The following is a 25,969-nucleotide window of genomic DNA, read 5'->3' on the forward strand; positions in this document are numbered from 1 at the left end:
AAGATGGGGAACCAGAGACGTGGCAACAGTGACAATAGACTCGTGGATACTAGCCACGTAAAAAATAGTACAAAAGACCCAACAATTGACGCAACAATCGACGGACCTTTCAGACTCGTGGATACTAGCCACGTAAAAAATAGTGCTGAAGACTGGGGGGATACTGCCTCCTTAAAAAGAGTACTTGATTTGCCTTCGGGCGCCAGATACAGTGCAAATTCGCCTTCGGGCACCAGATACAGTGCAAATTCGCCTTCGGGCACCAGAAACAGTGCAAATTCGCCTTCGGGCACCAGTAACAGTGCAAAATTGCCTTCGGGCACCAGTAACAGTGCAAATTCGCCTTCGGGCACTACAAACTCTGCCAATATGCCTTTGGGTACTACATGTATTAGCAATGCAAATTTGTCTTCTGGGTCTTGCCCTGAACAGACTTCATGTTTGTCTTTCATTAACAAAAACTTGCCTGTGACAAAATTATTTGCAACGATTAATCAAGCTAGTAGTTTATTTCCACCTTTTTCACGAGGAGTTCAGTGCACATGCAATGCTTTGATGTCAATCATTTTGCAAAGTGCATCTACTTCAGCAGAACTTGATGAAGTGCTCTTTGCTGCGGATGATTTATATCGAGTCAGACTTGCAGAATTACAGTCAACTGTTCAATTTGTATCAAAAATGCTACAATTTCAAGAACTTCCCAAGTCTGTCTTTGTCAATGATAACCAGTATGATATATGCTATCATGAAGAGATCTATGGAACAGTAACTCATATAGATTGGGACCACTCGTGCCAAAGTAATAATTTGAAGGCAGGTATTGAGCTACTCTTTAGACGATTCAATCAAGGATTAATTATAGTTGGAGGACTTTGCTCAGCAATATATGTCAATGACAAGAACTGTCCTGTATTTTTTGATTCTCATTCCCATGGAGAGGACGGTCTTTCATCTGCAGATGGTAGGGCTGTTAAAATCACTTTTAGTGATATCGATCAACTCGTGAACTACATGTTTGCATTTTATCAAAGTTGTAATATATCAATGATAAGCCAGTTTGAGATTCAGCCAGTGTCTGTAACAAAAATAACAAGTGAATCCAATTCCGGAAGCAAATTTAAAAGATCTTTAATTGATAAGTACTTTGAGTTCCAAGAGAATATGTCAAGAAAATGTATCACTTCTGATTCATCACAAGAAAATCGAAATGAATATATGAGAAATTATATGCGAAAAAGAAGAGAAAACTCACTGATAAAACAGAAGGACAGGGAAAGTAACCTTAGAAGTATGACCAAAGCAAGACAGAGTAAAGAATTTAAAGAGAAAGAACTAGCCTCTAAACAAAAAAATAGAGAAAATCCAGAGAGAAAGCAGAAAGACAGAGAAAGTAACCTTAGAAGTATGACCAAAGCAAGACAGAGAAAAGAATTTAAAGAGAAAGAACTTGCCTCTAAACAAAAAAATAGAGAAAATCCAGAGAGAAAGCAGAAAGACAGAGAAAGTAACCTTAGAAGTATGACCAAAGCAAGACAGAGTAAAGAATTTAAAGAGAAAGAACTTGCCTCAAAAAAAATTGTCAGAGAAAATCCAGAGAGAAAGCAGACAGACAGGGAAAGTAACCTTAGAAGTATGACCAAAGCAAGACAGAGTAAAGAATATAAAGAGAAAGAACTAGCCTCTAAACAAAAACACAGAGAAAATCCAGAGAGAAAGCAGAAAGACAGAGAAAGTAACCTTAGAAGTTTGACCAAAGCAAGACAGAGTAAAGAATATAAAGAGAAAGAACTAGCCTCTAAACAAAAAAACAGAGAAAATCCAGAGAGAAAGCAGAAAGACAGAGAAAGTAACCTTAGAAGTTTGACCAAAGCAAGACAGAGTAAAGAATATAAAGAGAAAGAACTAGCCTCTAAACAAAAAAATAGAGAAAATCCAGAGACCAAACAGAAGGACAGAGAAAGTACATCCAAAAGTAAAACTAAAGCAAGACTTGATACAGAATTTTGTTTAAAAGAAAGGGAGGCAAAAAAAAGGAAAAGAGATAATGTAGAGCAGTTGGAGAAGGAACGACTCTCTAAACAGAAAAGTAGAAGAAATTACCGAGAAAAAGAAAGAGAGAATGAAAGAGTTTCTAAAGCTAAAAAACGGCTTGATACAGAATTCAAAGATAATGAAAACAAATTGGTTAAGAAAAGGTGTCATGGGAATTCTTTAGAAGATTGCATAGAGAAATTCCATGAACAAGTGAAAATTGGTCCGATTTATGTGTGCACATGTTGTCATCAGACTTGGTTTTTGAAAAGTGTTGTAAAATTAGATTCAACTTGTCTAAGTGCAAGTAGTAAAAGCATGTGCACTGGATTTAGATCTGTGAATGACATAGAATGGCTATGTTTAACCTGTTGTTCAGCTCTGAAAGATGAGAAAATTCCAAAGCTTTCAGTAAAAAATGGAATGAAATGGCCTGAGAAACCAGATGCTTTGAATTTACATCCACTGGAAGAGAGATTAATATCTCAACGAATACCATTTATGCAAATAAGAGAATTACCAAGAGGAGGTCAGATGTCAGTCAAAGGAAATGTTGTAAATGTACCAGTTGATATTCAGCCCACTGTAAATGCCCTTCCACGACAAATCGATGAGCATGTAACTATAGCTGTAAAACTAAAGAAGAGATTATCTCACAAGTCAGCATGCTTCACAGAAAATGTTCGACCAAAAGTTGTAATAACAGCTTTACAATGGCTTATGAAAAATTCTGAATTGTATAAGAATTCAGGTATAGTGATAGACCATTCTTGGAAAGATGAAATAGAAAAAAGTAATGAGGAAACAGTACAAGAACTGATAGGATCTTTAAATGATAGTGATGATCGAGAAATTGAAGGTAATGATGATGGTTTTTGTGAAGTTACTTCAGATGACTGTATTCAAGGCAATTCTGATACACTTGTAGATGAAGCAGACATTGATACAAATAAACTCTATGTGTTTGCTCCTGGAGAAAACCAAAAACCAATAAGTTTATTTACAGATAAAGATGCAGAATATCTCTGTTTTCCGACAATATTTTGTGGTCAACGCAGAGTTGAAAGTGAAGAAAGAGAAGTTCCAGTACACTACAGTGATATTGCAAAATGGGAGTTGCGCAGTGTTGATCGACGAGCAGCACAATCTGTACCTAACATCTTTTTTAAATTGAAGAAAATTCAAATTAAGCAAGTTAGTGACAAAGTTAACTTGGCGCTGAGAAGATGTAAATCAGAGGGTAAGAAAATCACTGCAGAACAAGTTTTAAATCCAGCCTCTGCAGAAAAAATTGTAAGATTAAATGAAGGGTATTACATATTCAGAACACTTCGAAATTCTCCTGCATATCTGTCATCTAAGAAAAAGGATGTATTTGCCATGATAAGGCAGTTGGGTCTTCCAACTTGGTTTATTTCTCTTTCATCAGCGGATACAAGATGGCAAGATCTGCTTAAAACATTGGCAACACTAGATGGAAAAACCCTGTCACAAGAAGAACTAGAGGATTTGAATTGGAATGATAAATCAAAACTAGTTAAACAAGATCCAGTGACGTGTGCAAGATTCTTTGACAACAGAGTTCAACTTTTCATCAATACTGTTCTTAAGAGTCCTCACAATCCTCTAGGTGTTGTCACTGATGTGTTTCGAAGGGTAGAATTCCAGAATCGAGGTTCACCACATATTCATATGCTGGTATGGACAAGTGATGCTCCAAAGCACAAAGAAAATAGCAATGAGGAAATTGAAGCATATGTAGATAAGTATGTCACATGTGGTTTACAGGAAAATGATTCTCAAATAAAGCGCCTGGTAGAGCTTCAAGTGCATAAACACTCAAAGACTTGTAAAAAAGGGGGTAAATCTGTTTGCAGATTTGGATTTCCTTTGCCACCTTTGCCCAAAACCATGCTTCTTGAACCCTTGGATGTTGATGTTGAGCATTATAGAAAGTTGTATTCTGATATTCAAAAGAAAATGAATGATTACAAAGATGGTTGTAGTTTAGACTACGAGTCATTCTTACAGACTGTAGTAGAAATGTGTGAGGATGAGTATATAAAATGTATTCGAGCATCCCTAAAAGGTCCCAAAGTGTTTCTAAGGAGAAGTCCATCTGAAATGAGAGTGAATTACTACAATACATCAGTGCTCAAGGCTTGGAATGCCAACTTGGATATACAGTTTGTACTTGATCCTTATGCCTGTGCCACATACATTGTTGCTTACATCAGCAAATCTCAGAGAGGAATAAGTGCTATGCTTGATAAGGCATCTCAAGAGGCTGCAGAGGGAAATATGGATCTTAAACGACAAGTTCGACATATTGGAAACAAGTTCTTAAACTTTGTTGAGGTCAGTGCACAAGAAGCAAGTTATTTGATCCTTCAAATGCCACTTACACAAGCTAGTAGAGAGGTTGTTTTCATAAATACCTCACCACCTGAAGACAGAGTTTTCTTACTCAAACATCAAGATGAATTGAATGAGTTACCAAAAGACTCGACTGACATTAAGTCAGATGGTATGATACAGAGATATGCAAGAAGACCAAAGCAACTAGAAAATTGGTGCTTAGCTGATGTTGTTTCTGAGTTGGAAGTCACTTTTCCAAAAGAAATGGAAAAAGATGTGCAAGAGGAAGTGAATGACGATGACCCTGAAGAAGATTCTCAAGAGAACATCTTTTCTGATCAGGATGTTTTAGTTCATTTGAAAAATGGGATTAAGATCAGAAGACGAAAAAACAAACGGGTTATTAGATATGTAGGGTACAGCCAAAAAACAAATTCTGAACAGTATCACAGAGAAAGACTTCTTCTCTTTCTGCCATGGAGAAATGAGAATACTGATCTTTTTGGTAATTGTAAAACTTATGAACAGCATTACATGCAAAAAGCAAGTATAATACAAATGAAGCAAAGGCAGTATGAGCATTTTGTGGATGAATTAGAACAAGCTCGACTTCAAGCTGAAGAAGATCTTGATGATCTGGAGACAGTAGCACCAAATACAGAGCATGCTGAGGCCGAAGATGCAGAAATAGGTTCTGAACCATCCGAGGAATTTGTTCATTTTGATCCTGATACTGTTCAACATAGAGATTTTGATATAGGTCCAGACCTGGGTTTGTCCTCAAAAGTAACTGAAACAGAAATGAGTGCTGTCCGCATTCCTGATGAGCAGTATTATAAACTTCTGCAATCACTGAATAAAAAGCAGAGAGAATTTTACAATCATGTGACAAACTGGATTCAAAACAGAGATGAACCATTATATGCTTTTCTTACTGGTGGAGCGGGTGCAGGAAAATCTGTGGTTATTGATGCCATTTTTCAAACATTGCACAGAATACTTTACTCAAAAGAAGGAGAAAATCCAGATGATATTAGAATATTACTTTGTGCTCACACTGGCAAAGCTGCATACAACATCAAAGGGACTACAATTGCATCAGCATTTCACAGGAAAATGTATCAAACGCAGCAGCACATGGGTGCAGATGAATTGAACTCATTTAGGACAAAGTACCGGAATTTGTCAGTTGTGATAATAGATGAAATTTCAATGGTCGGAAATAATATGCTGACATTCATAAATGATAGACTCCAACAACTTACTGGTAGAAAACAAGACTTTGGTGGTATTAGCATCATAGCTGTAGGTGATTTGTATCAGTTGCCACCTGTTGGAGACAAGTGGATTTTCAATGACCTTTCTAATCCTGGTCAGAGTTTAGCAAAAAATTTGTGGCATGAGCATTTTCACATGCATGAACTAACTGAAATTATGAGACAAAAGGATGACCTCAGATTTGCTGAAATGTTGAATAGACTTCGTGAAAACAAGATGACAGATGAAGACAAAGAACTAATTTCTCAACGCATTATTAGACAAGATTCTGAAATCTATCCTAAACAGGCACCTCATCTGTTTATTGAGAACAAGTTTGTCGATGGTTTTAATAACAATTTGATAGAAAACCTTTCAACAGTTAAAGTAAATGTAAGAGCAGACACAGATGTGTTATCACAGACAAAACTTTCTGCATCAGTAAAATTGAAACTAGTTCAAAATTTGCCAGAAAGCCCAGCATCTACTGGACAATTAAGAACAAATCTTGTTATTGCTGTGGATATGCTCTATGACATATCAGTGAATCTTGATGTTACAGATGGATTGACAAATGGTGCTTCATGTGTTGTGAAATACATTGAATATAGACAATCACAATTAAGACCTGCCATAGTATGGGTTCTGTTTGCTGACTCCAGTATAGGTATATCAAGAAGACATCAGTACAACCATTTGTTTAGCACAAATGTGAACACTACATGGACTCCCATATTTGAAGCTAAAAGAACATTTGTTTATAACAGGAAGACCTATGAAAGAGTTCAATTTCCACTCCAACCCTCAGCTGGAAAAACAATTCACAAAGCACAAGGAGCAACTCTTTCAAAGGCAGTGATCAGCTTAGCACAGACAAAGCAGCGAAAAATTCCTCACATACATTATGTTGCACTTTCAAGAGTAAGGTCACTTGATGGTCTATTCATTCTGGATTTCAATGAAAAAAGTCTTTCAAAAGATGAAAATGTTGATAAAGAGATGGAAAGATTGAGAGATAATAGATTGCAGCTCTCATACATACCACTTTACTCAGTATGCAAAGATCTCAAATTTTTGTTCAACAATGCAAGGTCTCTACACAAACACTTCTTTGATATACAGTCAGAACCAAGTGTTTTAGCTGCAGATGTTATTGGTATAGCTGAATTTTGGCTTTGTGAAGCAGATTCTGATGAAGACTTCACTTTGGAGGGTTTTACAATGTTCAGAAATGATGCAAACATTTCCCATACCAGATCACATCATGGCATTGTCATATATTTGAGGAATCATTTACAGTGTTTGACATACAACTCCTTCACTTCCAAGTCTGTTGAATTTTCCATAATTTCCATTATGCCATCAAATACTCCAATAAAGTGTGTAGTATTATATAAGCAGCCTTCTTGTACTCTTCAACATTTTTACGATACCTTGAAGAACAGGTTGCTTCCATTTGTTAACAAAGATGAAAAAATTGTGATAATGGGAGATTGTAATTTGGATCTGAATTCTGGTCAGTATGGACAATTCCTAAACTTTATGAAAGAAAACTTTGGTTGTGAGCAAGTGATAAACAAGGTAACAACAAAAAACAAGACACAGTTAGACCTAATATTTACCAACTTTACTGATATACAAACAGATGTCCTTCAAGCTTATTGGTCTGACCATAATATGATTTATTGTGCTGCAAATAATGCTTAAGTTACCTAATGATATACCTGCATTTGTATTTTCCAGTATTAAAATTAACCCTCTAGAGCACAACACAGGCAGTATGTAAATATTTAGTTTCCATTGGAAGCTAAATATTTACAAACTGCCAAGAGTGGTTAGGCAAAATCAAGGGTTGCCACTCATCATCTACCCTATAATGTCCCAATAACTCCCCAGTATTTTTTTAAAAAGTACATATGTACATGTAGTGTATAATTTTAAAATTTTAATACATAAATTTCCTTATTGCGAAGTTATTGGGACAAAATGGTGTTTAAAAATTGAATGCCCATGAGATTAAATTAGTTTAATATGTATGTAATGTTTGCACACTTTCAAAAAAACAGGTCAAACAGTTTGGCTGCCTTTATTTTGTATAGTACATGTGACAATTCAAATTTCATCACAGCATTGTTTTCTGTAAACAGAAATATGTAGATTTTTGTGTTATAACACAATATGTAAATTTGTATACTTTTGTAATTATTGAACTAAACATCCAAGTCATTTATGAATTGAATGTAATTATGCATGTTCTTTTTTTTAAAATTGAAATATATGAAATTATTATAATGAATTATTGTACTGGTGTATATCTGCAAGATTTGATTTGATCAAATATTAAGATATTTTTATAACATGCTTTTAGTGACCATGCCTTTTAAATTAGACTTGATCTATTAGGTCTGGATGAAATAATACAATCAAATAGCATTTGAATATTTTCGAATACAATTTAATTTAATTTAATTTGCCTATTAAAGTGTTGTGAATCACACTCACAGATTAACTGATACTGTCGATACACTATACATTTCAGTAATCATTTTATTTTGTCTAGATCAAAGGACAGATTGCCACAAAATCAGAACTTTTTAGTGTGCAACATGCGCAATGTATAGAGGGCTTTTAATGTTTTTGTGTTTGTAAAGTACTTTGTACACTGTATCTGTTTTCGTAATTAATGCATGTACATGTATAATAATTATAAAATTCATATTTCAATTCTCATGGGCATTTAAATTAACACTGATTTCTTAAATAGTAGATTTTCTTATGGTGAGTGATGCATATGTATTGAATTTAAGTATGTATTAGAATTTAAGTATGTATTTGAATGAAAGAATTTTTTGTTATACACAGAAATTACTGTAGTTATTATACAACCCATTGTCAAAAGGGGATCTTCAAAGACATTATAAACAGTACAGTTGCCCGTGTGATGTGAAAAGACTAGTTCATGTACTGTTATATCAACATTCTGTTTATAGAAAAGACTATTTCCTGTGTTGCATGTGAAATTTAAAAACCAACATTCCATTTCTGAAAAGACAATCTACTGTGTTAAATATGAAACTGTTAAACCAATTACATTCCATTTCTGAACGGACTGGCTCCTGTGTTACATGTGAAACTGTTATCTACACTCTGTTTATGAAAAGACTGTCTTCCTTAATTTGCTACGTCAAATGTGAAACTCATTATAATCTGTTGTCATAATTATATTAAGACTAATCATATAAAACACTTTGTACAGACTTATTGCTAAAACATATTCTTTATGTATATTTAAATTTTATGCAAAAACATAAAGAAATAGATATCCCCCTCATAAATCTAGAATTCTTTAAGTTACCATCATTTACCTCAACAAAATTAATTGGAATCTACAGACAACACAATTCAAGAGACTACTTCATGTAGTATATATAATAAAACCCCATTTCTCTGGATTTTTGGTATCTTATGATCTTAAGATTTATTTTTCTAAAAAAAAAAAAAAAAAAAAGTGTTGATAAATGTATTCAGGTCTTTGTAAACAACTTTTAATCTTTCTTTTCGCTTTCGTAATGTAAGATTAAAAAAGTTGTTCTCTACAAGTCCACTGAATACAGCTAAATTTCCTTGAAATATATCCCTTAATAGATATCAATTTTCATTATGTAGATATTTTAATTAAATTGTAATCATAGATACTCTGAGTTTAAAAGGTGCTAGCTGCATTGTTTCAAAATGCTTTGGAGATGAATGATTAAAATTGTGTATTTAATTTATTTCTGTCGTTCTTGCCATATTGTATTCATTTGTTCATTACATTCTTGATCATGTTGTAAAAAGTTTAGGATATTTTTTATGGTTCAATTTTTACTACATGTATTTGTGCAAATTTTAAAAAGTATGTATATACAATTTATGCTTGGTGGACAAATTCAGGTACATGAAAAAAAAAAAACATGTTCATGCTACCATAATTTCACATTATCTATTCTTATGCTCTAACTGTCTGAAATCACCAAAGACATGAAGCATTCACTTTTTAAAGGTAAGTAGCATAGAAAGAGGGGGTCAATGGCCAGCCCGTAAAGGGAGGTAAACCTTGCTTCTTTCAGATGATACAGAAATAAAGTGAAGATTGCTTCAAACATAGTATATGCTTGGTGGTAAAATTTCAAAAAGTAGACCAATAAGGTATTTTCATATTGTTTGAAAATTGAACAAAGTAAATAATATATAAATGAATTGTTCACCAAGCTTTCTAAATAAATGCAATGCTAAATCAATAAATACAACTTAATTCTTTTAGTCATTATTGGTCGCAATTTAAAAGTCAATCATTGTTCTAGTTACATGTTTATAGAAACATGCATTTAGTTTGTAAATAAAGCAGTTATTTATAATCTACATTGATGATCTATTTTGCGAAGGAATGGTCTGCTTTGCAGTGTCTTTTTTTTTTTTTTTAATTTCCCTTACTTTGAATTTTTATGTTGAGTATAATTGTGTAATATTTTAATTTAAGCTGTTGTATAATTATAGATACTACGATATAAGATGTTTTCTCATGATGCTTTCTTTTCAAAATCTGATGTTATATATGATAAATAATTCCATTGATTAATGCATGAAAATCATTATTATACCGAGTTAATTTAAAATACCAATAAATCTAATATGACTTCTTATGAAAGTGTCATTTTTTTATTACAGTGTGTTTAAAAGACTGTAAGAAAGGCATTAAGGATTACTACATATCAGAGTTTATTTTTAAAAGTGCTCATAGTAACAATAATATATTAATGAAACATTAATATATAAGAACCACCAAATGCAGAATTTGTCACTCTAGAATATGAAATTTTAATGTGGCACTAAAAGTTTACAGTTGTGACAAAACTTGTTTAGTATGGATGGAAGGACTCTCTAACTTGTACAAGGTCAGTGTTACTCAAGGGTCCCACATCTGCATACTGCAAATGCATTGAAGTTGCATAACAAAGAATATTTCATTATAATATGTGGTATACTTCTGCAAAAAAAACCCCTGAAATTCGTACATTGATGGCATATGATAATGGTACAGAATTATTACATGAAAATGAAGCAATTAGTACATTACATATAACTCTATTGTAATTAAAGTTTCCTGAGGTAAATGGTTATATTTCTTCCTTCCACATTTGATTTTACTCAGTTGAAAGACTTGTTCCATGATACTCAGGTGACCTATAAGGCCCGTGGGCCTCTTGTTTATTTTGAAGATTTTTTAAAAGATTATTATCGAATAGTAAACTTTTATCTCACTAGTCCCCCTACCTTTCAACAAAACCTTGAATTGCCAAAAGTAGCCTACTCAAAACTAGGAGGCCTTGATTTTTTAGCTCTACTGGTCAGAGACCAGAAGAGCTTATGCGATAGTAATGCGTCCGTCGTCCGTCCGTCTGTCTGTCTGTCTGTCTGTCCGTCTGTCTGTAAACAATTTTTCAAAACGCTACTCCTCCTACAGTTTTGGTCTGATTTTAATATAACTTGGCACACAAGTAGACTACACTAAGATACATAAAATAGTGCATCGGATTTTTATTTCGATGACCGGTGTTGCCATGGTTACTAAAAATATAATTTTCTGTGAAATTCCTTTAAAACGCTATTCCTACAATTTTGATCTGATTTCAATATAACTTGGCACACAAGTAGACTACACTAAGATACATAAAATAGTGCATCGGCTTTTGATTTCGATGAACAGTGTTGCCATGGTTACTAAAAATAGAATTTCCTGTGAAATTCCTTTAAAATGCTACTCCTCCTACAGTTTTGATCTGATTTCGATATAACTTGGCACAAAAGTAGACTACACAAAGATACATAAAATAGTGCATCGGATTTTTATTTCGATGAACGATGTTGTCATGGTTACTAAAAATAGAATTTTTTGTGAAATCCTTTAAAACATTACTCCTCCTACAGTTTTGATCTGATTTCAATATGACTTGGCACACAAGTAGACTACATAAAGATACATAGAATAGTGCATCCTTTTTTGATTTCAATGAATGGTGTTGTCATGGTTAATAAAAATATAATTTTCTGTGAAATTCCTTTAAAACTCTACTCCTCCTATAATTTTGATCTGATTTCAATATAACTTGGCACACAAGTAGTCTACACTATTATACATAGAATAGTGCATCAGATTTTGATTTCGATGAACGGTGTTGCCATGGTTACTAAAAAAAGAATTTCCTGTGAAATTCCTTTAAAATGGTACTCCTCCTACAGTTTTGGTCTGATTGCAATATAACTTAGCACACAAGTAGACTACTCTAAGATATATAGAGTAGTTCATCGGTTTTTGATTTTGATGAAAGTGTTGCCATTGTTACTAAAAATAGAAATGTGTGAAATTCCTGTAAAACTCTACTCCTTCTACAGTTTTGGTCTAATAGCAATGGCTTCTTTTTTCATCCTTTGTTATAAGCATGAACCAGTAGAGCTACAGTCTCAACAGAGACTTCTGGTTTAAATTAAAATCGACACCGAAAAAGCAAGTTTACAAGAGTTCTGTCCTATCTAATCCATTGGTCCATAGAAAACGATTTCCTAATAATGAATCCAACCTGCATGTGTCCATTATGTGATATTTACCCCCTTCTCTTTTAGAAGGAGGCTTTAAACTCTTTTGTGGAAAAAATAAGTACCCTCTATACATTATGGTTTGTGTTATTTGCTAAACTGGTTCAGTGGCTCTGGATTAAAAGCTAAATTGAAAAATGTAAAAGATAAAGGAACCGAAAGACAGACAGATAATTACATAGAATAACATTTTGATAAAAAAAGTCATTGATTCTCGAATTCAGATGAGCTAGATTTTATCCCATATTGTAAATAATATTAATGACAGTGTTGTGAACAAAATCATAAGTTGTTCAAAGAGCTATTTTCATTTCTTCTATAACAATCCTGTTTCATTTCTCGTTCTTGTCTTCAAAGTAGTTCCAGATTCCTGATGGGGAGCGGATCCAGACGAGGCGGGAGTTCAGTGGGGGACACTATATCCAGGTTGATTTCGCGAGGTCCCAGGTCCGGTGTGCTGGAAAGCTGGGTGGAGTCGAAGTTAGCAGGAGATTCCCCAAGAGGGGCGTTTCCATACTGGTTAACAATGGTGGAGATCTGGTTCTCAAGAGACAAATAGGGTGGAGCTCGCCTGTCCATCAAAGTAAAAAAAAAACACCTCACTTTCCTCAAATTTGATTCAAACACGTTGTAAATATTTTATTTTAAAAAAATATCTTAAATTAATTAAATGTGTAAATAAAACAAATGAAAGGCAAATTAGTTTCATTTTCATTTTTCATATTTTGCTAGAGTCACAAGAGCCTGGGAATACTTACGTGGATCTCTCAATGATAACAGCGGATATGATAGTGGCAGCTAGGAGTGCAGCTGCAACCAATACAACAGTGGCAATGATGACGTCAGAATTCGAAGAAGCCTTAGCTGAAGGTAAAATGAAGAACATGAGCAAATAAGGGAATTATTAATTATATTAATAAAAGCTTAAATGAATTAACTTACCCATTTGTGGGGTCGTCACCTCTGGTTCCGTCGGGCAAGTGGAGATTCCCTGACCAGCATCGGGATCTAAATATTTCAATGTCAAGCTTGCATTAAATATTGTGCCTAAACTCTCTGAAATCTATACAGTCTATAGTTCTACCTTTATTCAGTTTTTGTCTTACCTAGTTTTGGTACGAGGGTCGGTACAACACTACAGAGATAATCAAAGGAGTCTACATAATACACGTAATAGGAGTCGGGATCGCTCGCTATTCCCTGAATCTCAGGATTTCTTTTCGAATCCTCCCCGATCCCGATTGCAAACACTTCTGCATTTAAATCTGACCTCAGCTCGTTGGCTGTTCTTACAGTCAGAGGATAATTTGTTGATTGTCCATCAGTCATTACTAGAACGGCTTTCATGGAGTTATTTCTGGCTCCACGCATGGACAGGAATGACGTAGTTTTGACGTATGTCAGGGCGTCAAACGTGTATGTTCCTCCCCCAGTCCTGAGAGTCGTTTTTAGTCGTTCAATGGCACTAAGTAACGTAGAATTAACGACATAGTCATCCAAGTCAAACTGCTCTTTGACGTCACTAGCGTAAGTTACCACGGCCACCTGAATGTCTTGGGGACCTATTTTTATCCATTTTGTGACGTTATAAATGAAATCAATGGCATCTCCTAGATCTGCTGCGTCCACACTGTCAGATGTATCGATCACTAACACGATATCTAATTAAAAAAAAAAACTCAAGATAATACACGGAGGTAACAAACAGTTAACAAGCCCACAACTCCATTATGAATACAGATTGGGTACAGAGAAAACAACCTCTTAAACATAAGAATCAGGAGTCATGAAGGGTCAGCACTTCCTTGTTGATCAGTCAGTTTACTGAGTACTCTTTGACATAATCGGGTTAACGGGAACAACGTGGAAGCAAGGGCATAACCATTTGTATGAAAAAGTCACTCAACATTCGATAGAATATACATGTATTTGCTAACACATTCATTGTATCGACTTGAGAATGTCGGATTGCCTGATGAAGAAATGTTTCTAACAGTGCACTTGCTCTTGCGTAATGAATCAACTTGGAGGCATGGACTCCACATGCAGCTGATGGTATAATGCTACATAAAATAAAAAAAAAGGCTTAATCGCAAAAATTAATCATCGCAAACTAGTTTCCCCGGGTAAATCGCGAAATAAAATCCCGAATAAAAGTTTGTTTACAGTAAAATTTAGGATTTAACGTTGACGATTGGTTATCATGAAGTTTAGTTGTTAATGTGTCATCTCATCAATGTTCTTCTCAAGCAAAATGTCCAGAAATGAAACAAATGAAACAGATGTATCAAACTCTGTAGTGTTTTTTTTAAATTTTTAAAAATTTTTTTTTGAAATTTTTAAATGAATGAAATAGATGTATTAAATCACTCTAGCTATTTGAATAAAAATGTGTTAATTGTTAAAGCCGCTTCATCCGAAACAGGCACATATTATCTTAAACAATAAACGTATGTCATTACATAGATAATATATAAAAATCAATTATAAGATTGATTTAATAGTTTATTATAACAATCCTTACATGGAAAACATAGACCAAAAAGCTTGTTGACAAACAGCAGTTCCTGACGGGAAGTTAAGATCTGTTTTGAAGTCACCTTTGAAAAAAAATACTTTTATCGGTTATATCTAATTATAAAGATAATTCAAACCCGAGTATTTTTTTCCATTAGTAGAATCCTAAGTCATGATACATCTTTTAAAAATTAAGAAATTAACTGAATATAATCCATAGTAATTTTTATATTAATATGCATATTTACAGAAAAAAGGAAAATCAGATATTTGTAAAGATTTTTTATAAAGGGAGTTTAGTAACGAGGGCTAGAATATTGCCCGTGTACACTTTGTTGTGGAAAAAATGCTCGGGTTTGTTCTTCATGAGTTATACATGTAAGCGATAAATTTAATTTTTCGAAGGTGATTTCACGCAATGTAAACAAAGGATTATTTTTTGTGTGACCTAACAAAAATTATTTTTTTAACTTTTGAATTTTGATATGTTTAAAAAGAAAAAATTCATGGACACTTATTTTTCAAGAAGAAAAAAGAATATATTTTTTAGAGATTAGAATCGGACCAAGCGGCTTTAAATCGTTGTCGATATATCTTTTTATGTATTTAAAAGTTATTGAATATACATTCTGCTTCGAAATAATTCAAAAACATCTCTTTGAACTAGAAATAAAAAACACCACTGTCAGATACATATATACCTATTTCATGTTAAGGTTCCAGGGTATATTACGAGAAAAAGACATTGCATGGTGGCAAATTTACAGCAACACTTTATGATAGATATTATTTAATTTTTCTATCAACAGTTTCCTGTAGCTGGATGTCGGGTTCATATCTCCCGGTTGATTCGATACACAAAAGCATGTTGTAAGTACGATCAATTCCTTAATCGAGGTATGTTATTGACAAAGTAGGTTATGATAATGGGATTTCAATATTTCATTTAAAAGCAATATGTGACAAATTTAACTAATGCATGGTCTGATCGGCAAATACAATCTATTATTAGGTCTGATGTTGATGGACGTCTTTCATGAAGACGTCTGACTTAAAGATTCCACGGAACTTTTGGAAAATTTGAAATCACAAGATTTTACCAAAATCAACAGCTTAAAAACTTGCGACTTTTCAACTTTATACACAACTATTCCCCGCGAATTTAAACTCCAGGCTTTTGATACCATTGACTGCTGCTGTTCCAATAACAGTGGAACTCGTAAATTTACTTACCTTGTCATTTGTCATTTGCGAACCTATTTTGTTAAAAAAATTTCGATTGCACACACAAGTACTCTGAAATTGACATCGAAAAGATGCTTTAGTTTCTGATTGACAATATCTATGTGGTTTTTGGATACCAAGTCTTTCGACAGTCTATTGGAATAACATATGTCGATACGATATATCCTGGTGAGCTTGAGATAAAAGATACCTCAGAGTCTGACCACAGAGTCTGACACATCTGTTTTATATTTTATATTTTACTTGAAAACAACGTAAATGGTAATCTAATAACCAAGCTTTATGATAAACGTGATGACTTTTCAATCGTCGACTTCCCTTACTTATACAGCAATATACCATCATCACCTGCATACGGGTTTATATATCTCAGTTGATTCGATACGCAAGAGCATGCCTTACGTATGTACCATTTCAAAATCGGTAAATTATTTTCAAACATGTTGATGAAACAAGAATATCAGCAATTTTGTTTTTAAGTCATCATTTTGTAAGGTCTATGGTCGATGCAATGACCTTGTCAACAAATATAATTTATAATTGAGTCAAATGCTGACTGACGTTTTTCATACTAATTGTTTGGCCATTATTTACACACTGAATTGACGACAGATTTTCCCTTTGTTTCCCGATCATGACAAGGAGCACACGACGGATGTGACCGGTTGACAAGGGATGCTCACTCCTCCCTGGCACCTTATCCCATCTCTGATGTTTTGGGCATGTGTTTGTTCTGCTCAAACTTTGTAATGTTAATATGGACTTCTGATCATGATTGCTATTCGTATTATTCATATTTCATTTTGACTCTTATACAAAAGGCTTTCAAGTGCACTCAGGTCAGTTATGAACTCCTACATGCCTAAGATAAGACACAAATGGTGACTTGTAATGGTTAGATAATAGGAAAGGATGTACCGGTATATTAACATCATATGGTAGTAAAAAAGAATTACAACTCAGGAGATTAACTTTATAGGTGCTAATATAGTCGGTAAACATCTAAGTTGTTCAGAAATCTAGATCAAATAGCATTTTTTGAAACTGATATTAAAGATTTTCTATTGTGTAATGGTCCTTAGATGTTATAAAAGCATATTATACTTTGTAAGAGATCATTCAGATGGATGGAAGTATTTTAGTCATTGTAGTAATGTATAAAAAGATGAAAGGGAACAAATGTGTTTCTTATAAGAGTAGCGGTAGGACTAACCAAGAGCATTTTTGATTAGAGTTGTTTCAGACCTACCTTTATATATGGCACATACTCCAACAAGGTAAAATATGACAAAAAGAAAACCGATTTTCATTGTTTTAACGGACAATTACACTTTTCTTAGGCAATCAAAAAAGAAAAGAAACTATATCATCGTTGCTAACAAAGAAGACTTTTGGCACTGAAGTGCAGTTCATGTACAATCTGTATTTTCAGTGAACAATAATGGATTAAAAATTAACAGGTTTAACGCGAAACAATGACCCACTTATCATTTCATTGCGAGGATTACTGTAAATTAAAGTTCCAGTAGTAACTAGTGCTAATTGTAACGGGGACCGTTACAGATGTTCCCCAAACGCTCCCCAATTCCCTTTTGGTGCCATATTCCCTGTAAGCTTCATTAAATGGGACAAACTCTATGCGACTTTTACAACGTTTACCCAGAAATGTACCAAGTTCATTCAAATTTAAGCATTGCAGGCGTGCGCATGTGAATGCATGTGTGTAATGACCATATCATCTTGTCTACACAATCTATATATTTTAATATACTAGATATGAAAGTATTTAATCCAAAAGTATTAAAAAATACGCTCATTCAAGTGTATTTTTATTTTACTCTTTTCACGTGCACGCACGTGCATACATGAGCATGGTGACCATACCTTCTTGTAGAAGTCCATTACATCTATCTATGTTCTAAATCCCACCCCGTTTGGTTGTAAACCAAGGGAGTTATAACTGTTTAAAGTTTAAGCCAATCAAATTACAGTGCACGTACACGCACGTGTAAGCATGTGCATGGTGACCATACCTTCTTGTAGAAGTCCATTATATCTATCTATGTTCCAAATTCCATCCTATTTGGTTGAAAATCAAGGGACTTATAGCTATTTAAATTTTCAGCCAATCAGATTGCAGCGCACGTGCATGCACGTGTTTTCCTGATAATTGCTATGTGCCATGTTGTAGGATATCCTAATGCATGGCTATGTTCAAAATTTCAAAGGATTTTGTCAAACAACAAGAAAGATATTGAGACTCTATTTTCAGCCAATCAGAACGAAGCGCACGTGCATGCGCGTGAGATCTTGCTATTTTGACCATGTCATCTTGTCTGCACTACTAATATATCCTTATATTATAAATTTCAAAAGATTTCATCAAAAAATAGAAAAGTTACGGCTATATTCATTATATTGGCCATTTCATGTGTTGCACGTGCGCGCTCTTGCAAGCACGTGCGCGCAAAACGGCATGTTGACAATGTCATCTTATCTACATTTATAATATGTCTATATATTCTAAATATCAAAGCATTACATCAAAAAATGTAAAAGTTACGGCAATTTCAAGTATATTGGTCATTTCACGTGTTGCACGTGTGCGCTCTTGCAAGCACGTGCGCGCAAAATGACCTTCGTTCCGCAAATCTACATAACATGCCTACTTACCCTAAAAAGGTTTCCCCTTAATCGGATGCGTACTTTACAAGATCATTCGCGGACAAAATTTTCCCGAGAAGAAAAATAATAATAATAATAATAAGAAACAGAGTAAAAACAATATGTTCCCCAACTTCGTTTGGGGAACATAATAACACGGTGTGGATTAGCAATGCATGGGGCTAAGCCTGGGATATGCAAATTCATTAATATTATCTCCCCTTCGTGTTGAAACAATGTCAAAATCGAATATTTATAACAGTTAAGTTTTTCTGCTTATTTTCAAATTGTTTTGATCAAGGAGTAGAATGCTTGAAAACGATTTTGATCTTGTTTTCATTATCTAAGCTAGCAGAGTAAGAAATGTGCATTTTATATATATTAGTACTCATATTAGTCTGATCCAAACTTATCCATTGTAAACAGACCTTTCAGTGCATAGAACATTTAAAACAAATTTTCTTAAGTATCATTACACTTGCTCTTCTATCTTTTAAATCTTTTACATATTACTAAGTTTTTTTTTAGTCTTTAGAGAATCGTGTAAAAACAAGTGAAAGGTAACATATAATTGCAAACAATAAAATCCTTCATTAAATTATGAGATGAATACATGTATATTAAAATACTGCCATGTTTGTCTGTTTCATATTAGATATTTTCCTGGAGAAGACGTCAATATATAAAAATATTCTAAGTAAAGTCTATGCTCAATATGACCAAGTTTCTTTAAGTATTGGGTAAAAGAGTGAAAACATTGGTAAATATTGAGCATAACTTTTTTTTTTTTTTTTTTTCTCCAACCATGTTAACAGACTAAAACCTTTTCCCGTTCATTTCCGCAGGATGCAGGAAAACATTCTCCATGCAACCCCCCCAACAGCCGCCACTCGAGTGATTTAAATATAGTCACATCTCGCGAGACTTAACTTAGAATATAAAAATATTCTAAGTAAAGTCTATGCTCAATATGACCAAGTTTCTTTAAGTATTGGGTAAAAGAGTGAAAACTGGACAAATTATCCTCATAAATTATTAAGCATGTTTACATAACAACTCTCCAGCCTTACCCAATACTCACCCAATACTTAAAGAAACTCTATATCTCAAAATTAACAAAAGAAAACAGCCAAAAATTTAATGCAAACAACATCTTTATTTAGCTCACCACTAAGCAGGCAATATGACAATAATCATCTCTAAGTAAGATATGAGGAAACGATTATTCACCCATTAAACTTTTAAATACTCTCTCAGATTGGTCAAAATCACTTGTCGCAAGCTTAGTCATGATATTCCCCACAGAACCCCCTTCGAGCATTTTCCCCACCCTACTATATCTTTTATATGAGGAATTTGTAGCCCAACCAATATGTTCCATTACTTCCCCTGCCACTGCACCAGAAGTTGCTAAAGTAATTGCACAAGCACCTCTAATCCCATGTGGAGTTTCCCCTTCATCTATTCCCAGAACTGACAAATAAATTTTCAAACGTTCAAACATAGTACTTGAGGATACCGGGTAGTCAGTGACTGAACCTTTTGAAGGATCAAGAGTACGGAACAAATAACCTGTTTTCAAATTTACACCCATATCCAAAGAACCCTCAACATAGGATCTATAAGCCATCACAGGACAGAGCAAACTTTCTTCAACCCTAGGAACCATAAACTCATTTACCTTTCCCGTGCCTAAAGTCTTCCCTACTGTATGAGAAAACATAAGGCCCTTACCATCTCCCAAAATGATAACCTCCTGCGATAAACTTAAACCAAGATCATGTGCCCTATCCCCTGAGAAAAACTGTATCTTGAAGAATGCCTGGTCCCGAAGTAACACATAACGTTTTGAAAGGGACAATTCGGGGTTTTCCAACTGGCTTGCAATATATTTTGATATATCCTTAAGCTTCCTAATAAACAAAGGCTTGGCTTGTTTTACACAAACATGTGACGTAGATTGTTCCAACTGTATCGCTTTTACATATTTTTTAACACTTGAACAACATACAGGGTTACCAATATTGTACCTACTATCCCAATCAAACCCTTTCCCATAAGAAGCAAAAATAGTTTTTAGTTTTCCTAAAATTGACCTTACTGTGCCTACTGCAAGTCTGTGAGGACAACCACATGCAAATGAACCCTTTTTCCCAAGGAACTGACAATTAATATCGTGCACCTGAGTTTTCCCCTTCTTATCTTTTAGAACAAGAAAATGACGAATATCCTCAGGATTTGCATCTACTAATCCTTTCCCATCTCTATACTCTCTTAAAAAATAAGTGAATTCCTTCTCTAAAGAACATTTCTGGCGACTATATGCCGTATCATCTACCAAATGATCCAAATAACTTAATCGTCTCTCCATTAAATATTCCAAGGTAGAAATCTTTTCCCCCTCTGAATGTTTTTGACCACCTCCACAGGTAAAATCTTCTTGGCCTTGAAGAGTATATACCTACAAAATATTCTAAGAATTGAAACACAAACGTGCTACAATTAAAGACCACTTCAGACCTACCCTATTAACTGCAAAACCTTTTTTCCCTGGAAAGTATAATGCATTTACCTCCCCTTGTACACTCAAAATTTCTGACCTTTTAACATGAGAAAAATAAAGAGGCCACCAAACAGGTCTAGGTAAAATGTCTGGAATAATAATAGTCACACCCTCTACTTTTGATTCTTTTAAAAACTTTAAAAGAGGGAAAATGAGACCAAAAGGGGGGAACACATAAGGATTCCTTTCAAAGGACAAATCCTGTGAGAACACATTAATGCCCGCTGACAATTTTGTAGGATAAGGAGTAAAATGTCGCAGAGGATTTCCATCCCTATCTTTCATTACATTTGAATCAACTGCCATAAGATCTACAGAATGAGGTCCAAACAAATTCTCAACAATTTCCCATTTTACTTTAGTTAGCATGGAATCTGAACTTGACAATTTCCTAGACTCTTCATCTGCTGGATTTTCTTTTGTTGGGATGTATTTCAAACGAAGGTCAAAATTTTTCTGACAAGCTAAGTGAAAAAGTTCTTTTAAGACCTGATTAAGTGAACTGTCCCTCCCACCCTGATTACTCCATGCAGCTACAACAGCTTGGTTGTCACAAAATGCATCGACTCTACTATTTTCAATCTGAGAACAAACACACTGTAAAGCACATAGTAATGCAGATGCCTCCTTCACGTGAATAGGTCTTTGATCACAACCACTCCAAAAATCTCCAAATTCTTGGAAATCCCCCTTAATAATCAAACATGCACCCCATCTATATAGAGAAGAATCTGTTGCAAGGACAACTTGTAGCAACACCTTGCCAGATGTTGTTCTTTTCTCCAGGAAGCAACACCTTGCCATGAATCTAAGAAATTCCAGAATTCCAATTCTTCCCTAAGTTCCTTATATATGTGTAGACTCTTACTATTCCTACTCAAAATACTAATTGCCTTATTAACCTCTCTTGAAAATAATCTAGCGGCAGGGACTGCCAAAACCATAGAAATGCACTTTCCTGCAAAACGCTGCAGCGTTTTCAAATCAACTGTCTTTTCACAAAGAATTGAATCTCTTAATGAACAAAATGATGCCTTCTTATCAGCTGGTAACCTAAAAGCTAAAACACTGGAATCACAAATCATCCCAAGAAACTTTATGCTCTGAGATGGGACCAAGACACACTTTTCCAAATTCAAGAAATAGCCTAATCGTACAAGAATATGACACATAATATACAAACTCCTGCGAGCTGCAGAAACACCACTTTCCTGAATCCCCTTACCTTGAAATTCACCTATCAACCTATCATCTATATAAAGAAGTGCTGGTATACCTAGACCACGACAATATCCAACTGGCACATAACCAGTAGTATGGTAAATATAAGCACTAGCCTTAAATCCAAAAGGGATAGTATTGTAAACTAAATACCATCCTCCAAACTGAATTCCAAAATAAGTCCTACATGAAGGCTTTAGTAAAATGTGATCATAACCAGACTTATCATCTAATGAGGACATGAACATGTCCTTCTCAACCATCCTAGGAACTTCTTTCAGAGTGTCTAACTTAAATGGGAAATCTTTTATCCAGAGGTTTAAAAAACGCTCATCATGACACATTCTCGGTTTTTATGGTTCAATAGTAATTGGCATAACAAGGATAGGTGGCTCTACCTCCCCAACCCTGCCTAACACTGTAAGCGACCCATTCTCTATTCTTTCCTCTAAGGTCTTAACAATAAATTGGGTATGATCCTTACAATTTAAAGCATTGGGGAAATATGATGGGACTGGTTGATCTGCATTGTAAGATTTTCCTTTAAAATTACCCTTAAAATGTTTAAACATAGGAAAAATATCAACACCATTCTCAATCCAATCAAGAATAAATGAAGGAGTGCCTAATCGTTTCCATTCTGATACATTATGAGAAAGACTACCAGCTACAAAAGATTTTGGATCTCTGAAAACTAAATTACTGAAAACAAAATCATCCTGTGACAAAATATCCTCTGCTTCTGTTATATGGGATAAAGACTTGACTGTCTCTCCTTTGATATCAATCCAAACAACATTTCGCTTCCTAGCAGTAGCACCAATTGGATCAAATTTTGACTCTAATTCCCAATCCGGAATCTTAGGAAAAAACTTATGCCTCTTGAAATCAATTATCTCCTGAAAAATTAAAATAATAGCTATAAAATATACAAAGGAGAGACATCAAATCTTTACCCGTTTGAGAAATAAATTCCCAATAAGGATTAAAATCCCCTGGGCAAAAAATTGATGTCTTACTGTCTACTTAATGAAAACATTACTTTAGAATTATTAACAAGTTTCGGGCAGCCAGAAACAAAATGCCCAAATTCCTTACAATAAAAACAAGTACCAGGACTAGATTGTTTCCCCTTCTTAACAGAAGCAGACCGCATTGGAGGTCTTGGACCATAATACCCTTGGTGCATAGGAGGATAAGGGTACATCATATGCTGATAAGGAACCTGATTTGGGTAAACTGGACTAAAGCCAAAAGTAGGATAGGGACTACTCGATGAGGCTACGTTCTCTTTTTGCTTCAACCTACTTTTTTCAGATTCTTCGTACTTTTTAGATTTTGCCCAGTCAGCTACAACTGCTGCTATCTTTTTATCCTCCTGTGTCCCAAACAATTTTAAAACCAACCCACAAAAATCTTCGTTATCCTCATACCTTTTACAAATTGCATACGATTTGCTAAAGAGTGAAGCATCTTTGTGATTTGCCTTATTAGCTACTTCAATCAATGTTTCAATCGCTGCCATCAAAACATTATGTGATGTCAAATTTGGACGACTTGCTAGACTTCTAACACTTGACAGAGCATCATCTACCTGTAAGTCATCTCGTCTACTCTTCAACGCTTTAAGATCCTCTTTCATACTCTTAAGCTGATCCTCCAGTCCTTCTCCATCTTTCTTGCCAGCCATATCTACACAAAAGTCATATATACATTCAAACATGTATAAGAAAACCTGTTGACTTAATATAAAACCAGTTCTCATATTAAATTCCTATTTATCACATAAACACGACAAAATCAGATAGATAAAGATATACCTTGAGAGTTACCACTCGAAGATCCCGAGGGTTGATCCCTTTGGGCAGTTACCGTACTACTTGAAGAGCCAGAAGCATTGTCACGTGAGGTAGAAGCAGTAGCAGTTGCCTCTAGTACCTGGCCCCTAGGAGCCCCAACCGTATTGGCATGTTCAATAGTATAACTCGTGAGTATTCTTACAGTCTCAATATTATCCTCCTTTCCTGCCAACATCAGAATATCCTTGACTGACTCTCCTGTCAGTTTTTCAAACTCTGTTCTGAGTTCAACCAATGAGTAATCCTCTAAAGGATATCCTCTTTTCAACCTGTAAACACATAAAAATTCCTAATTTTTTTTTTTTTTTTTTTTTTTTTAATGTATATCATGAAGGCATGCATTATAATATATTGCTCACCTGGCCAACGTCAAATCCTCCGAATTACCATCTGAAGCTTTTAACTTCAAAACTACTGGCACCAAACTTTTCCCAATTAAACTGTGCCTGGGTTTTAGCACCACAGCCATTCTTACTTCGCTCTAAAAACGTCAAAAATATAATATTTAAACATTCCCAATACAGTGGACCTTCAGATATCCGGACGCCAGATATCCGGATGCTTCAGTATCCGGACGACTTTTCAGCAGAACAGAATTTTTTTTATGTTATATTGTCTTGTTTAATTGGTAATTCAGATATCCGGATGTTTCACATATTCGGTCAAATTGACAAGGAACCAAAGCGTCCGGATAAATGATGCTCCTCTGTACTTAAAAAGATTTTTTTTTTCTTACACTAATAAATATCACGAATTCTCAATATACATAGACTCACTGTACACTTAAACCAAACACGCACGAGATTTTACACCTTGTAATACCTCGTCACACGCCGGTGAACACCACTCGCCGGACAAAATTAGTTCACCGACAGGTATAAATAACACATTCCAAACAAAATTTCAAGAATAGCAAACATGTATTCACAAATTTTACTATCAAAATCACTTATAATTGAGTCCGATGGAAAATGTCCAACAAAATCCCACATAATAAAATGCTCCTCGCATTCTAGAGCTGTTTGAATTACGTTCATGTAACAACAGCTCACACATATCCAGATTAAAACCATGCAAATCAAATATAAAGAAAAATCCCATTATCTCTACATAAAATAACGGACCCCCGGTCCATTGAATCTTACTCTTAAAACTGTATGAACCTCCAAGGTTCCCGAAAGCAAATTATCAATTTAAATTTACATTAAAAATGGACCCCCGGTCCACTAAAAACAACAGTTCTCGGCCGAACCTACCAACTGTTTCACCAAAATATATACTAGCACCAAGCTAGTATTACAAATAAATAAATATACTTACATATGACAACGCTACAGCTAACAAAAACTGTTGGGCAGCGAGGCAGAAAACTACGACTGCACGGACCGACAGCCGCCACTCGAGTGATTTAAATATAGTCACATCTCGCGAGACTTAACTTAGAATAAACAACACGATAAAACCTTACGATAAACGTGACGACTTCAACTTTTCTATTAATAGTTTACTTGTTTACTAGTTTATATACCCGGTGTGTATATGTGCAAATGTGGTTATTCCTCACAGTTCTTTCGATATGCAAGAGCATGTTACAGAATGTATACCCATAGATCCAAAAAAC

The 25,969-nt window shown here is 34.6% G+C and overlaps 3 protein-coding genes across 3 annotated transcripts; 1 reads left to right on the plus strand and 2 right to left on the minus strand.

Moving 5' to 3' along the window:
* Nucleotides 1-1,518: 1,518 nt before the first annotated feature.
* Nucleotides 1,519-7,353, plus strand: LOC134242612 (uncharacterized). The gene has a single exon (XM_062724714.1). It carries the CDS (start codon nt 1,519-1,521, stop codon nt 7,351-7,353), a length of 5,835 nt encoding a protein of 1,944 aa, XP_062580698.1.
* Nucleotides 7,354-12,591: 5,238 nt separating this feature from the next.
* On the minus strand, nt 12,592-14,121 carry LOC134242629 (collagen alpha-1(XII) chain-like). The gene is made up of 5 exons (XM_062724734.1): nt 14,112-14,121; nt 13,386-13,940; nt 13,222-13,287; nt 13,038-13,143; nt 12,592-12,850 (listed from the first exon to the last, which is right to left on the minus strand). The coding sequence occupies exons 1-5, from the start codon at nt 14,119-14,121 to the stop codon at nt 12,631-12,633; spliced, it is 957 nt and encodes a 318-aa protein (XP_062580718.1). The 3' UTR covers nt 12,592-12,630.
* A 5,275-nt stretch (nt 14,122-19,396) lies between these two features.
* On the minus strand, nt 19,397-24,861 carry LOC134242599 (uncharacterized). The gene is made up of 4 exons (XM_062724700.1): nt 24,708-24,861; nt 24,310-24,617; nt 24,084-24,181; nt 19,397-21,166 (listed from the first exon to the last, which is right to left on the minus strand). Exons 1-4 carry the CDS (start codon nt 24,815-24,817, stop codon nt 19,928-19,930), a joined length of 1,755 nt encoding a protein of 584 aa, XP_062580684.1. The 5' UTR covers nt 24,818-24,861; the 3' UTR covers nt 19,397-19,927.
* Between the last annotated feature and the right edge of the window lie 1,108 nt (nt 24,862-25,969).

The sequence above is a fragment of the Saccostrea cucullata genome, unplaced genomic scaffold, assembly GCF_032062105.1.
Source record: "Saccostrea cucullata isolate Sc308-1 unplaced genomic scaffold, CSIRO_AGI_Scuc_v1 ctg861, whole genome shotgun sequence".
NCBI lineage: Eukaryota > Metazoa > Mollusca > Bivalvia > Ostreida > Ostreidae > Saccostrea > Saccostrea cuccullata.